The sequence below is a fragment of the Typha angustifolia genome, chromosome 8, assembly GCF_048772165.1.
Source record: "Typha angustifolia cultivar Huaian chromosome 8, ASM4877216v1, whole genome shotgun sequence".
NCBI classification, from domain to species: Eukaryota; Viridiplantae; Streptophyta; class Magnoliopsida; order Poales; family Typhaceae; genus Typha; species Typha angustifolia.
The window spans coordinates 11468364-11484342 of NC_133246.1; the positions used below are offsets into that span (position 1 = coordinate 11468364).

The following is a 15979-nucleotide window of genomic DNA, read 5'->3' on the forward strand; positions in this document are numbered from 1 at the left end:
TCCAACACTTGCCCTAACTCTTCCATCAACCATAACCTTTCCACCACCACTTTTCACTGGTGTCACCCCATTAACGCCGGTTCACCTTCAAACACCATCACCTAGGATCACATGCCTCCATCAATGGATCCAAAACAGACTACCCTGATTTTTATTCACTAATCGGACGATATCTTGAGATCCCCATATCCGATTCGTCTAAAACTAGATTTGTTGGAAAGATCTTTTCTGGACGCAACATATCAAAATTTTACGTCGATCCGACGGCGACATATTTCGATATCTATTTTCAAAGTTCCATGCCAGATCTAGTCCAGATCAGAAATTGGAAGAGATCGAACCTTAGCCTAAGGGGAGATTGTATTAATCATATGCCAACATGCCATGCTGGTCCTATCCTCCTCCTTAAACACTTGTTGTTTGCACAAATATTTCTATCTCCTTTACCCCACTAATATTGATTTTGTCCATCTAATGTTCAAAACAATATCTTTTCTTGTTTGCTTCTGAAATAGCTGTGCAGGAGAGCTTATAGCAATTGCTAGGCTGGTGATCTTGGTCATTGATCAATCTTATCATTTCTTCTTATTTCTATGGCTGAAAAAGTCTCTGATTTTATTGATAAACTGATGATATATTCTTCTCTATTAGCTTCTGGAATGTTTGCTCTTTTCTCCTCACCTGAATATTGTGCTCCATTAGCTCTACTATTCAGGCTTGGTGATATTAAATTATTAATTAGTTCCAATATAAAGATGGATGCTGAAGAGGGTGTTTGCTTGACTAATTAAGAGCAAATGATGAGCTTTGCTTTCACAAACTACTTCACAGTGGACTTGTTGTCATAATCTTATATCATGATAGAGGTAATTAAACTAAGAATTCCTCTCCAAGTTGTGTGTATTTGTCACCATATGTTCATTGCTGAAGAATTACTACTAGTGGAAGTCACCAATCTGAGAAGTTACTCTCTACCTTCCTCTGTTCTTGCTTATCTTCATTTGTCTTCCTTTTCAATTTCAAAGATACTGAGTAATTGACATTCAGACTGGTATTACATTTTCTGTAAGCATTTCAAGACTTTTAACAAATCTTTATATGGTTTGAGTATATCCTCATTGAATGTAAAGGAAATAACGAAATATAAAAGAAGAAGACATTGAACTTATCAGCAATTTATTTAATTGCTTAAAAAATTAAGAGTCTATTTTCCTATTAATGAATTTGAAGGGAGAATTTGAAGGGAGAAAGACTTGGCAAACACACAAAATGCTTATTCTTTCAGCCTTTTAAGTTTGAAATAGATAAAACTTATCAACTATTTATTTGATTGCTTACAACTATTTTTTCTTCTAGAGAAATGATGAAATTAGCTTGCCAGGGGTTCAATACAATTAATAGAAATAGTCATAACTGAAATAAAGGCAGCTACTTCTCGCTACCCGTATCCACACAGTCCAGTGAGTAGAATCCATACAATCTATAACAATAAAATTACAAGTGCAGTTGCTAGTAATAAAATATGCTTATTTAAATGACTTACCATAAGTTACTAAATCAATGCAATCAATAAAGACTACACGTCACTATCCTAGAACATGCCAACTCCTAATCATATCAGGATAAGTCCACATAGGTATAAAGCTTGATACAATCTTTTATTCATATAAATCTCAATCATAATATTTACATGTTATGCTTAGATAATCATTCATCATCTTATACATTGAGAAGATATATATAGTATATAGAGATATATACACATCTAGTAGTAATGTCACCCAAACATACATGGAGACACTGCGTGTGACCGATTGTTTGTAACTATCAGACTAAGGACCCCGGTCGTGGGCTCATATCTCACTATATCTAAATCATCGCCACCACCCTCAACGGGAGAGTCAAGAGCCCTCAACTCATCAAGGGACGTCCTAACCTTGCGTTGTCGGGTAGCGCTAGAGATATATCTCCGCCTCACAATCATGTTCTTACTATCATCATAATCTAGTTCTGACTATGTGGTATAATTATCTGAATGCCACACAGGCTTTTAACCTTAGGTGTAGATCGCTAATAATATAGTCATATATAATACACTTTACCATTAACCCTGGGCTGAGCGAGTAGGGGCACTGCCTGGTCAGAACCTGACTACTAATGATAGGTGGAAGTGGTGCAGTGTTTGTGGGTGTATAAGTTATGTCATAGTCATCATGGTCATTACATTCTATATTCACAACAGATATTTATGCAATGGTTTTTCATACAGGATACATGTAGATCATCGTTAGACTAATACATGTGTTAACATTAATATTCTCATAATATCATGATGAGTAAATTATCAATAACTGCGCTTTTCAAGATATATCATGGTACACTAGATACATGTATTAATACTAACATTCCTATAGTGTCATGGAAGATATACTAGCTGCAACTTCATTATTCTAAACTTGTATAAACTCTACTCGCTTGGGTCTCCAGAGTACTCTAGTTCTCCCACGCAGTTTCGATATTATTAATTCATGTAAGTAAAGCAATACGTAAGGTTAGCAAATTAATAGAATTAATACCTTATTAGAAAATTTAGGTTTAGGCATATATATGAGTCAAGGGTCCCTAGGGTGAGTTCCATGGTTAGGCTAATTAATTAGGTGGGATAGAGAAATGAGCCTGTCCAAATGACCCCAAATGGGCCTAGGCTGGGTGTTGGGTTAGCTCAAGTCCAACCCAATAGGATAAGAGAGGCCTTGGTGGGCTGGGGTCCAACCACAACCCACAAATATTTGATTGGTGGGTTGCAATCTCCAGCCCACCCAAATCTTTGGTTTAGTAGGCTGTTGTTTGATCGCAGCCCACTTGGATTGACGGGCATAACCCGAGCCGCGGTGGAGTCGTCGCCTGTCCTCTTCGCCTAGGGGGGAGTAGCTTGAGACGCACTCCATGGCCGGTGGCCATGGAGATCCCTCCTCCCAACACTAAGGGTCCAAAGCTCGACTAGAGAGCCCCCCTTCCACTAGAGCTCTCGGACCGACGACTAGACGCGGAGTCGTTGGCCGCTGAGGACTCTGACGACAGTGAAGGGGAGGGGTTAATTACTGAAATTAACGGTGAGTTAGAGGCTTACCGAGGGGGGGTCGTGTGATTGGCTTTGTCGGCTCTGAAAGAGGAGAGGGAGAGAGATAGCAGGGTGGAGAAGAAATAGGGGAGGGCTAAGTGGCGTGCATCGCAAGAGAAGAAGAAGAAGGGGAGGAAGACGGGCCGGACGGGGGGTGGCAGGGCGATTGGAATGCAAGCACGCGCCGAGCGCGTGCACGGGTCCCTTTTTTTTTTAAATTTTAGGGTGTTACAATGAGTGTGTTAATCTAAGATATAAACTTTTCGTTTACAAGAAGAATGGCTTTTAATTTTATTTATTTATTGTTTTTGACTGCTAATGTGATTAGATGAATGTGAAATAAAGTTTAGAAAATATGATGAGATAGAATGTTAAATAAAGTTTAGAAAATATCCATTTCGGTCAAAGACTCTCCCATCCTCTCCCTTCTCTCTCACGCCAAATTCCAAACCCATCACACCGCCGGCCTCCTCCCGGCGCCCCCAACCACCGTCACCTTCTTCTCCTCTCTCTCTCTCTTCCCTCTCCCCGGTAACTCCTCCTTTATTTCCCTCCCTCTCTTCTCTCTCGCTCTCGGTTAGGTTAGGGCCGCACCTCCCACTCTCTCTCCTCTCCTTCCTCTTTTCCTCTCCTCCTCTCTTCTCGTCTTGTTTACGAATTGACTGGGCTCAAGCTCGGTACAAGCGTAAGTGAGCCGTGCTCAGTCCAGGCTCGGCTCGCCTACGGCCTACCTCTCATATCTTCTCATCCATTCGCGATTCGGGTCCACCCTGGTTCCATTCGCGATCATTTTAACCCCTCAAACCGAACCCCATCCTCTTCTCAAAATCAATCGCAGAGCTATGCGTTGCGCCACAATTCCTTCACACGCTTCTACAGGGTAAATCCTTTCTCATAATTTAGTATAAGGTGATCGCTTCCCATTCCAATTCTTGGGCTAGCGCTAGCTGCAGGATCTAGTTGTGTTTTCAGTGTTAATTTCTTTAAGAATGAATTTTTACTTTACTTCTTGATTCTGATTTTATTTGATTTTTTCTGTTCTTTAATAAAAGCACTTCAAGTAGGGTTTATGTGAGGAACCATCGCAACTTTGCCTTCCCCAAGTTTGTCAGGTTGCAAAGGATCACGACAGTGAGTGGAAATCTTTCTATGAAGTCTTCTTCTTCAAGTATTGGGCATGAATCGTCCAAAAGGGCAGAACATACCGTGGGCGAAAAAGATGGTGTGATCATTGTGGACCATGGATCTCGTCGTCAAGAATCCAATCTTATGCTGAGTAAGCCAAGTGTTCTGGGATTTTTATGCTTATTTCATGAATATTAAGCTAATGGGCTTATTTTGCTTTATGATTGCAGATGAGTATGTTGCTATGTTCAAATCCAGAACTGGTTACCGGATAGTTGAGCCTGCTCATATGGTAACTAACTAACTGTTCAGTACTTTTATTGTTACTTCCCTAATATGAGTGTTTTTACTGACATGAAAAGCTTTACTGCCCTGCTGGGTATTAGTTTAGCTTTTACTATTTACTCATATATCATGTCTGATTGGGTGCCGCAAGTGATGCATCTTCCTAACTCGAATTTATTTCTAAGCCCATACGCTTCCTCCTCTCTTATGATTGTCAGTTCATGTGTGGTGTTGAGTGATCCAACTCATATGTTATTTTTCTTTGCTTTCTTGCAGTTCATGCATAATCTTGATTCTTTTATCTCTTCTCTAAACACAGAAAACCACCAACTGGAATATTCTTTTCTGAAATTTTTTATTTTCATTATAGTAGAAGTTACCCTGTTCTGTTTTTCTCTATTGTCACACACATCTGTATATGACAACTACCATCTCGCTCTTGGATGCACTTCTTCAAGTCACAAAGAATTGGAGATGTCAAGTATTTATCAGTTATCACAGAACTGAGAAATTGACCCATGTGACATGGCCAAGGAAAAAAGTATGTTTAAGCTTGAGTATATTGGAACTTCAGCTTGATTTCCTCCTAACCTATTCAAGCATGAAATATTTGTTGCACCTTGAAACTAGATTTATGGCTCAACATCACAGTCTCACTTACACTCTGCTTGTTCCCTAGGATAAAATAACATGGTTTTATAACTTCTCATGTGGCCTGTTTGGGCTACGCTATGATCACGCCAGATTCTTATTGCTCAAACTCAAGCTGACCAATGGGTTGCAGTTGATACCTCTAATAACATTAGGCACAAGCTGTGGCAAATTTATGGGGCTTAAATTTTCATTTTGATTCAATGCCCTCAAAATTAAAAAAAAGTATGTATATGTGTTGGAGAATATCTTTTCTATGTTGACCTTTTTTTGTCACCGTTTGAGATCTATTAGCTTATGGTGTGGTTACAGCATGTAGGCACAGTATGCATGAACTCGTTTCTCACGGTACCTGAAATTATCCAATGTCCTTGTGTAATGTCATGCCTCATCGGTCTTTATGTACTAAGCTTGAACCTAGTTGTTGGTCTTATGCACCGTGCCCGCAACTTGTCGGCAAGGAGAGAATACATATGATTCGAAGCATGTATTTCTGGAGTAGCAAGTCCAGCACGCACGGCATGTATGTGTATGCAAGGTCGAATATTCAATACAGGGGCAACAAGTCCAGCATGGGCTGGCAGGTATGCGGATGCATTGTTACAAGGCTCTGTCAATGTTGATTTCCTATCAGCACAATAAGATTAAGTGACATGCCTTGTGATGCTTGATATTGGTATCCTTGACCAACACATTTTGGCATGATAAGAGCAGGCCAGATCATGCTGTTGTGGCTTGTTCCAAATCATGCCGGGCACAATGGACTGTATATATTAGCCACCTATACTCCTTGTGCTGGCACACTTAAATTGTTGGAGGAGGATATGTACCTATGTTTATAGAGTGTAAGACGAACAAATAACTTGGATTCAAAATTCCTGATTTAAAAATTATGGGTAAAAAATTTGGTAAGTTGACTACTTCAGTGTGCATTCTCTTATAAATATCATTTTTAAGTTAATCATTGTTTGGACTGGGTAAGCCGCAATATGTGCAAAGGTTTACTTATCACAACTCCATTTAAGTAAGCAACTATACGAGTTCACCGTAATCTGCAGTGTGACACAGTTACATGCTAACCAAGTGCTATCACAAAATTTTTATAATGGGCTGATATGGGTCATAGGTAAGTACTCTGTTAATACAGAGGATGATGTTTCAAGATAGTCCCCTCTGTTGGTATATATAGACAATTGACATATTATACATTAACTGACCAGTTTAAGCATGCACAGTATGGGTACTACAAGTCATTATCTTTTTAAAGTGATTATTTGTCAGATGGGAATTAGTTGGTTTCTGTAAAATAAGTAAATTACCTCTGCTGCTTTCCTTTTTCTCCAGTTTCTGCTGTCCTTCTAATACAACTCTGAAGCAACTGGTAAATTGTCAGGAACCACTGTTTCTACTGCCTTACATATTAAGTTGTCTTCAAGTAGAAAGCTTACTGAGGGAATGTTATTGTGTTATAACTAACTTACTTATGTTGCTAATCTTCTGCCTTAATCTTTGCTGCAGACCCCAGTATAGGTATTCATAGCCTTTTCTCTTTCTCGTTGAACATTTCTTTGCTATTGAATTAGGGAACTAGCATGCTTTTTATGATGTCCTTGTACGTCCAATGTATTCATCCTACTGAAAATGAGCTTTCTGGTCTCTCATTTCAAGATACTTCATCATTTAATTTAAGTTGGTTTCAGATCTCTTCTTTGAATTTGCTGAGTGCTTATATATCCACCAAAAACTAGGAACTGGCTGCACCATCAATTAGGGATGCATTCAGGCAATGTGTACAAAAAGGAGCGAACCGCGTAATTGTTAGTCCATTTTTTCTCTTTCCTGGACGACATTGGCAGCAGGTGCATCAAAGACGAACCTTTTAAGACTCAATTTTCATTTATAAGTGAACAATTTCTCTGAAGACTTATTCTTTGGTGTATGTTTCTCAGGACATCCCTGCTTTGGTAGCTGAGGCATCCAGGGAGCATCCAGGCATATCCTACATCATTACAGCACCTCTTGGCTTGCATGAGCTTATGGTGGTATGAAACTATTTTCAACATATGTTAGGACTTAGGAGTAGATAATTGATCATAACTCACACCAATTTGTATTTCCATCTACTAGCAGTGACTACAGAAATTGCACTAATACTTAATATTCATGTAGTTTGGAGTTAGGAGATGTTTGTCTCTTTTTTTTCTCTGATGCGCCATAATAGTATCTAGCATGGGCTAGCATGGATTGCCATGTTGGTCGACATAGGTTGAAACATATTGTGCCAGTGGATTATCGGCACCGATTTAGGAGAGTATCTTGATCCTTTCTAATAGCCACCTATGTTGGTGTGTGCTATTAGAAATTGAGCATGTCTAGATCTAATTGGGAGTCTCTTTTATCCTTTTTACTACTTGGTCGTATTTTAGTGCTTGATCTATATAAATTATCTTCAAATTTTAGAAATCAAAGGAAAATTTTAGTTATTCCCAAGTTATTTGCCCTAACTTAGAAGGTCCGTGAAAAATTAGGGAAAATTATGAGATTAAAATCTAATTACATTTGTTACAGTAATATATAGTATTGAAGGAGTTTAGTTTAGGACTAAAAACCTAAGGTCTAAAAAAGTTTAAAGATCATATTTTGGGCATATTAAAACTATTCAGTGTGCCAGAGACACATTGAGTCAGCATGACACATGCCAGCAATATGTATCGTGCTGAGCGAAGGTTGGTAATTCGCATGCCCCGTGCCACTGACATAACAGTTCTTGGCCTCTAGTATTTCTTCATTTTGTCTAAAATTTGCTCATGTCTATTTAGTTTTCTACAAAGAAATTATTTCTTTCCATTCCTAGTTGTCATGTCTACTGACTCAGTAGTCCTCCATTTTTCCTAAAGTTCTTTCGTTATTAAAAGTAGCTAAGCTAATTTTTCCTCCCCTGAACTGATTTCTTTACTTGCACTCAGGCCAAAATGGTGCTACCCTATGACTCCAGGTTGTTGCCTATGTGCACCACATAACACCTTAAGAGCTAGAATGTGATGACAGGGAAAGAGTGGAGTGTTGGTTATGACGTCAGCATAATCGAAGGGATTCCACGTTTTCCCAGTAGTCACCTTTGTGGAATTCATGGAGATGTAAGGTGTTACATAGGGGCACAACATTGAAGGCTTGAAACCCTTCTTTTCTAGAGAAAAGGCCTTGGAACCATTATTATGAGGATCCATTTTAGAAATCAACCATATCCAAATTTTGATTTATTATATATGGTTGGTGGCATAATCAGGTAGATGTCCTATAGACCACATGATCCTGCCAATCCTCTAAATGAACCATTTGTAGGTACCATATAGGAAGAATTTTTACTTGTGGATTAGCTAAAGGCCTAAAACTTTTATACTTTTAGAGAAGAAATTCCAGTGGCACAAGAGTTCTATCATACATTATTTGGTCGCATAATCAGCTGGATTTACGAAGGATTCCTGCCAATCTGATAAGCAAACCATTCATATAACTCCTGAAATTGAAAGCTTGGCTTTTCTCATTTTAGCTTAAGACACATTCAATGATGGGAGAATTGTCACTGACTTCATCTGATTAAGCCCAGATTATCTTTGTGATATCCAAATCATTCCATTCTGTAATGTGATATGCCATATTGGAAACAAAGGAAGTACTTAGGCAGTTGACCTTCTATAAACTCATGAAACATGAAAAAGAACTTATTAACATTCCCTCAGCAAGTGAGTTTTCATGATCTTCGTTTTAAACTTAAGATGTTATGCAGGATGTGATGAATGATCGCATAAAACATTGTTTGAGCCATGTAGCTGGTGATGCTAATGAATGTAGTGTATGTGCTGGAACGGGAAAATGTCGCCTATACTGATCACCAGAAAGTAATTGGAAGAAGATAAAAGCTGAAGTAACTGAAGGGTCAAATTATGATCCAGGTACATTACATGACAAATGATATGCAAGGAGATAGTGGGCAAAGTAATTGGAAGAAGATAAAAGCTGAAGTAACTGGAGGGTCAAATTATGATCCAGGTACATTACGGAACAAATGATATGCAAGGAGATAGTGGGCAATGTACCATATCAGCATAGTGTGCAATGTGCCATATCAGTTGCATCCATTACAAGGTTAAACCTTAATTCGTCTTGCTGTCATCAGTCAAGTGATTTGAGAAGGGACAATTTGGTTGATGTGATTCCCAACCAAGAGGTTAGCTGGAAAGTGATTGAGGTCTCCCATGTTTGGAGGAAATGAATGAGATTTTTAACCTTGCCATGCTATTTTCTTTGTATAAATCATCAATTTTGAACTGAAATAGTTTTCTCATGATGCACTGGCCAAATGTGAATGGCCTCTACCACTATCTAGGCCCATGATATGCTTACCAGTTAATTTTTTTTCACGTCATCCTATTAATATGAAGAGTATAGGACATGAAATTGCTTTCTTTAGTCAGTCACGCGTTGTGCCTTTGAATCGAACTGCTCATCAAATCATCAAGCATGCACCAAACTTAGTTGACACAATTAAGAACTTCTGTCAGAAGATTAATCTCATGTGGAAGAAAATTGTGTTCTTGAAGTAGGAAATCAACAGTGTCTCAGTTAAACAGGTGTTGGATTCAAACTGAAGAATACTTACACAACGTGCGCTAGAATGTCTGATGTTTCTTGATAAAATGTTGAATTTAGAGAGCTTGATATCATTTCTAGAAAACGATAGTATTAATCTGGCATTGTTACTTTTTAACTCTCGAATAATTGGCAACTATACATCTGACAACCAGAGCTAGAAGGGGCACCACTACTAATTAAGCAAATGAGGGAGAACATCTTCACCGTAATCTCTGCAACGTAACTCGATAGAAGAACTGCTCCCTAGACAAAACTCTCACTCTCCTCAAGTACTCACCCAACGACACACACCCCTCCCTCACCGACCGATCCAACGCGTAGATCGTGTCCTCCACCGCCAAGTCCGCCGCCGTGCTCTCCATCACCTGCCTCGATATCGTGTCGCCGGCGTCGAACACATCCCCGATGTCCGGCGCCGTCGCATCTCTCGACCTTCTCTGTGATCTGGACAACCAGGTTTCAACCACGTCGGTATCCATCCTTACCATCTGTAGCTTTTGCTCCAACTCCATCATCTCCTTCTCTAGCTCTCTCATTCCAAGATTTATAATCTCTTCTCTTTGCTTCAATAACGCCTGCATGTAGTTGAAATCGTTGACAAAATCTATATTTGTGTCCATTTTTATTTTGAATACAAATATGGATCCAAATTTACGACATAAATAGTCTCTTTCTATATATGTGAAAATAATATTTCAGATTCATATATTAAAGTAGCTACTATTTTACTATATTCATGATATATACTTTCATCCTACCTGTAAGGTTAGTAGGCTCTCGGTGTTCGTCTCGCCTTGGCGGAGGTGTCGTTGCACGGCGGCGACGATCTCGGTGATGATATCATCCTTCGGAGTGGTGTGGGAGGGAGGGTGAAGAGTGAAGAGAACGGGGAGAGATCTCACGAGCTCGACGAGGTTGGAGTTGGGGAAGAGCCAAGAACGAAGGTACGGAACGGAGACTACGCCGGAACGGTCGACGTAGGGATGGCGGGAAGCGAGGAGCGAGCCGGGGGGCGAGAGGAAGACGATGGGAGGGAGGTAAGGGTAGGCTTCGATGAGCCATATGGATATTTTAGGAAGGCGGCGGGAATGGTCGTTTGGGGTCGGAACGAAGCCCTCGACGCGGAGGAGGACGGCGGAGCTGCCGTCGTTGTGGGTGAAGAGGGAGGCGGTGGCGGAGAAGGAGGGGAAGGCGTCGGAGAGGGCGAGGAGGTGTCGGTGGATCGCCCAAAGGGCGGCCTCTTCGTACGGGAGAGGAGACGGGCGATTTAAGCGGTTGCCGGTCACGAGATCGTTCGCCAGCGCCGACATGGCCGGCGACGGCACCATTGGTCAATACGTCTTATTCTCACTCTGGAATATAGTTTTTCTTCTCTTTTTTGGAGGTTTCTTGGAGGAGGAGGGGGAGAGGATTTCTACTGGTTTTAAAGCGTAGTCTTTCGGCCTATTGTTTAGTTTCTTCAAAGTCAACGGGAGATTAAATTTTATGCGAGATACTTCGTAGCTTATTTATGACACACATGGTTTCAGTGTTGCTGGAGTAACATTAGCTTTTAAGACAGAGTCAATTTGGTGCATAACAGTTAAATAAAAGTTAAATAATACTTTAATGCCTGAGAATAAATTGTAAGTATGATCTGACGGCCGTAACAGCTAGTTTTACCGATAAAACTTATCCGATACTAATTTTTCGGTACTAATTTCATACCGTGAAAAAGGGTATATTAGTCGTTTTAGCATATTTAAGGATGAACATATGGCATATAAAATTTTTTTTCTTTTTTTTAATGAATAATTTAGACAACAAAACTTTCAAGTAATTGACATTGGTTTGATGGCGACATCTGAACCTCAATTCCAACCCTTTTCGTATCTATATATACATATCTATGTAGTTTAAAAAAATGGATAAATAATTAAATAAGAATATAGTAGAGCTTAGGGTTATTCATGTCTACAGACCCTATAATGACTGGGATGTAACTATTAAGTTTATGTTGATCCATTCAATCCTTCTCGGATCAGAATTTGATTTTTAAGTTTCATTTCATTGTTGGGTCGAGTTGTTTTACTTTAGGCTTGATTTAGGTTTAGTTTGAGTCTATTAGAGTCGTATTAGGTTTAATTTTGAATTATTTATAATAAAACGTATAACTCAAGTGTACAGTGTAAACTAGTCACGATAGAATTTCAATTCTTTTTTTAAGGAAATAAAATCCTAATTGTAACAGAATATTATTATTAATTTTGAAATAAATAAGAGACAATAAAAATTTTGGCTATTTACGCGAGTTAATGGGACCTACGTGGCGAAGCCCATCCAAAAGAAAATGTGTGGGAAAATAAGGAGTGAAACCTATTAGGTTTTGTAATTAACAAATTAGTGACTAAACAAAATTAGTCATGTGTATTTTATCAGATTTTTACTGTATCAACTATGACATAATATTCTATGAATTTTAAAAGATAAATATAATTGATGCGGCAAAAATTGAAGTTCATTTGAAGCTTGTTCGAAATTCATTCGAAGCTTGTTTGAAGAAATTTGCCCAAGAGCTCCAAAAGGTATTTAAGAGAAGAAGTTGAGTCATTTTTTTAAAGTTGTTCGAATAAACTTCGATTGTCTAAAGTTTATTCAAAATTGTTTGAGTAAGACTTACCTAAGAGCTCTAGAAGATAAAGTTGAATAGTTTGTTCGATGTTATTTGAAGTTGTTTGAACAAAATTTACCCATGAGCTTCACAAATTACTCGAAGTAACTTTTAATGTGGGCTTGTTTGAACTTGTTCGAATATGTTGGAAATCTTTTTTATTTTATTGTAAATTAGAGTTTGAGAAGCCTATTTTTTGGGGGCTACAAAAGAGGAAGTATTAAGAAAATAGGCACCACTCTTAGAGGTCAAAAAAATCTCATTGGAGATTATTCAAAAGAGGAGTTGGAGAGATTATGTTTTATCTTGTTGGAGTTCTACTATATTTAAAGATTTCATTAGATATTGTCTCAAAGATTATAACGGCAAGCCTATAACCCTTAAATGTCACTAAGATTGAGTACTAAGTATGGGAAGTAGTGCATTGAGATGGAGTCAAAGAAAGCACTCTCAAAAAGATTATAAGAAATAACAATCGATTTGTAAGTATTTTGTAGTGCTTGATTTGATTTTTATAGAAAAGATCCATGATTTTTATACCTTGGTTGATAAGGGGTTTTTTCACATTAAAATGTCTAATTATGTCTTTGTATTTCGTATTTTGGTAGTTTTTTTTATCATTCTAACTGCAATAGATTTTTTTCAGAGGTAATTAAATATTTTCAAACCCTCTCAAGTGAATCTGGGTTATCTTTTCTTTTTCTTTTTCTTTTTTTTCTATTCTTCTCACTTTTCATTATTTTTTGATGTTCAACACTATAGCACCATCAAGTCGGATATATAGATCATACTACTGGGTATAAATCTCAAGATACTTAGAACATAACAAGCGTTAGATGTGTGGATTTTGAAACAGATCTTAAGGAATTAATCAGAAACGGATAATGCTTATACTAGGATAACTATTCTGACTTTTTTGTTATATTGTTTGTTACTCTACTGCTATCTATTTTCTTCAGAAATTAATCAGAAACGGATAATGCTTACACTAGGATAACTATTCTAACTTCTTTGTTATACTGTTTGTTACTCTACTGCTATCTATTTTCTTATTGCTAAATTTTGTTTTCCTTCTATCTATACATCTTATAATTTATATTTCATATACTATTATATTATTCTCTTTACATATCAGAGTTTTATTGCATATTTATTTGTGTGTGCATTTGATTCATACACATTAGGTCCGACTCCTAGGTTGTTTTACATCGGAGTTTATTTGTGTATATAAATTAGTAGTTGACTTTGGGGGTGTAAAGATAGATGTATATGTTATGTCCATATATTTTTATATATATTGAAAGTGTGAGGGATACTTTCTACTATGAGAACTTTTAGTTTCAAGTGAGATAAAAAAGAAATGGTTACCGTTGCTTTTGCACTTAAGTGTGTTGAAGTGGCATATCTCAAAGCTGCATACTACGAATCTATCATTATGTGCATATATTCCTTTAGGTGATTTTGGTATAATCGATGGACTCTATCATTATGTGCATATATTCCTTTCTACGCTCGTCGGGTGCTCAATCTTTCAAGACTCATGTTATTTTATCTGTAGTGTAGCTGTGGTTGGCTAAGTTGAGACTTATTTTGAGAACTTTGCTCTATCTCCTCTTTCTTTTATTGTGCATGAGTGTTTGTGTAACACTTAGATAAAAAAAAAAATCCCGCACATGCTGAGCACATGCATTACCCTAGCTAACCCTGTTTCCCCTATCATTATTTCTTATTAGCCGTTCACTCTCCCTCTCCACTCCACCTTCACTCCCTCCCTCTTTCTTCTCTAGTGCCACCAACACCAGAACTGACAAAGCCCCAGCACCGAAGCTGAACTAGATTAATCCAAGCCCTCAAAAAACCTCTTAGGTTAACTCCTAACAATCTTTAATGTTATTTAATTCATTTTCATTTTACTAAGGAATAGTAGTTGTAACAACCCAATCTAAAAAAAAAAAAAAACAATTTCTGGGCACGACGCGACCGGCCACACTGTGGCCGGCCTCGTGCCCATGCAAGCTGCGCATGCAGCTTGCGTGGTGGGGGCGCCACGTGCCCGCTGCCGCTGCCGCAGCCAATGGGCTGCGACCAGCTGGCCGCGGCGGGCCCCGGCGCCGCCGCAAACCGCCCCCCCCCCCTCACCGCCTTCCCTCTCTCTCTTTAAATCTCTCTCTCTCTCTCCCGGTTGGTCTCTCTCTAAACCTCTCTCTCTCTCTCTCTCTCGCCGAGGCCGGACTATCGCCACCGCCGCCACCTCCACGAGCGCCGGTGAGCTCTTTCTCCTCCTCTCTCTTCTTCTCTCTTCTTCTCTCTCTCTCTCTATCTCTCTCTCTTTCTCTTTTTCTTACCTTGGGCTCGGGCCCGTCGCAGCCGAGCCGCCGGCGAGAGGCCGGCAGCTGGCTGGCCACCAGCTGCCGGTGCCCTCCCCGCCGGCCTGGGTCCACACCTCCCTCACCTCCTTTCTTCTCTTTCTCTTCTGTTCTTCTTCTTCTTCTTCTTCTTCCTCTTCTTCTTCTTCTTCTTTCTTTCCTTCTTTCTTTCTTTCTTTTTCTCCTTCTTCCTCAGCTCCTTCTCTTTCTTTCTGCACAGTGTTGGGCTCGGCCCAGCACTGTAGCAGACAGTGCTGGGCCGAGCCCAGCACTGATGGCAGTTGTAATTAATTTATTAATTAATTAGTTTATTTATGTTATTTATTTAAGTATTTTGCTTCTTAATTAATGCAAATAGATTATTTAGACATTAACTATTTTAATAATATTATATATCCTTCAATGTATTTTTATTAATGATAATTTTTATAATTAATGATTAATTAGGTATAAATATAGGTAATACTTATATTTATTTATTTACTTACTTATATCTATATTAGATTAATAGATAAATTTGTAAATTATAATTATTAGATTTATATTCTAATATTCTTATGATATACATTTTTAAGTAACTCTATTAATTTATTATACATTATTATTTTGTAGCAAATAAGATAATGACTACATAGTCCCTAATTAATCAAGATATAATTTAATTATAATTAGATTTTTATCTATATTTTATTTATAATTAAAATCTAGCCAATCATAAAAACAAGTAGAAATTCTAAAATCTAATAAATCATCATATTTTACTCGAACGGATTATAATGGGATAAACAACTAACTTTATGTTACTTAAACATTTTCAGATCCCGAACCCTCTTATTTGAGACCCCGTGGACCTTGCTAGCGATGAGTGTCACTCGGTTACCTGACGGACGTGAGAGATGCGTGGTTTGTATCTTCTGATCAGACGGTGAGTAGTCTTATCCCCTAGATCCCTTTCTCAAATTAGGATATATGGTATATTATGTACATGCATGTTTTGGCCTCCAGCATGATTATATGACTTTATATAGAGATGATTTCAGTCGAGCATATTTTATCATGCACTTGATTAGACTGATCTGAGATATGAGTACATTGGTGATATATAGAGATGATTGGAGATGATTATGC

At 38.3% G+C, this 15979-nt stretch overlaps 2 protein-coding genes across 4 annotated transcripts; one reads left to right on the plus strand and one right to left on the minus strand.

Annotated features, from left to right (window-relative positions):
- The first annotated feature begins 3511 nt into the window (after positions 1 to 3511).
- Positions 3512 to 15774, plus strand: LOC140765092 (sirohydrochlorin ferrochelatase, chloroplastic). Of its 3 annotated transcripts, none has more exons than XM_073104007.1 (6): positions 3512 to 4001; positions 4174 to 4397; positions 4477 to 4538; positions 6931 to 7041; positions 7132 to 7224; positions 8149 to 8963. In XM_073104007.1, the coding sequence occupies exons 1-6, from the start codon at positions 3964 to 3966 to the stop codon at positions 8200 to 8202; spliced, it is 582 nt and encodes a 193-aa protein (XP_072960108.1). In that variant the 5' UTR covers positions 3512 to 3963; the 3' UTR covers positions 8203 to 8963. The 3 variants fall into 3 exon arrangements, with proteins under 3 accessions (XP_072960108.1, XP_072960109.1, XP_072960107.1); XM_073104008.1 differs by lacking the exon at positions 8149 to 8963 and adding an exon at positions 15670 to 15774 and having other exon boundaries at positions 3513 to 4001; XM_073104006.1 differs by lacking the exon at positions 8149 to 8963 and adding an exon at positions 8970 to 9567 and having other exon boundaries at positions 3514 to 4001.
- On the minus strand, positions 9761 to 11295 carry LOC140765091 (protein ELC-like). Its single transcript, XM_073104005.1, has 2 exons — positions 10594 to 11295; positions 9761 to 10410 (listed from the first exon to the last, which is right to left on the minus strand). The coding sequence occupies exons 1-2, from the start codon at positions 11161 to 11163 to the stop codon at positions 10036 to 10038; spliced, it is 945 nt and encodes a 314-aa protein (XP_072960106.1). The 5' UTR covers positions 11164 to 11295; the 3' UTR covers positions 9761 to 10035.
- Positions 15775 to 15979: the final 205 nt, after the last annotated feature.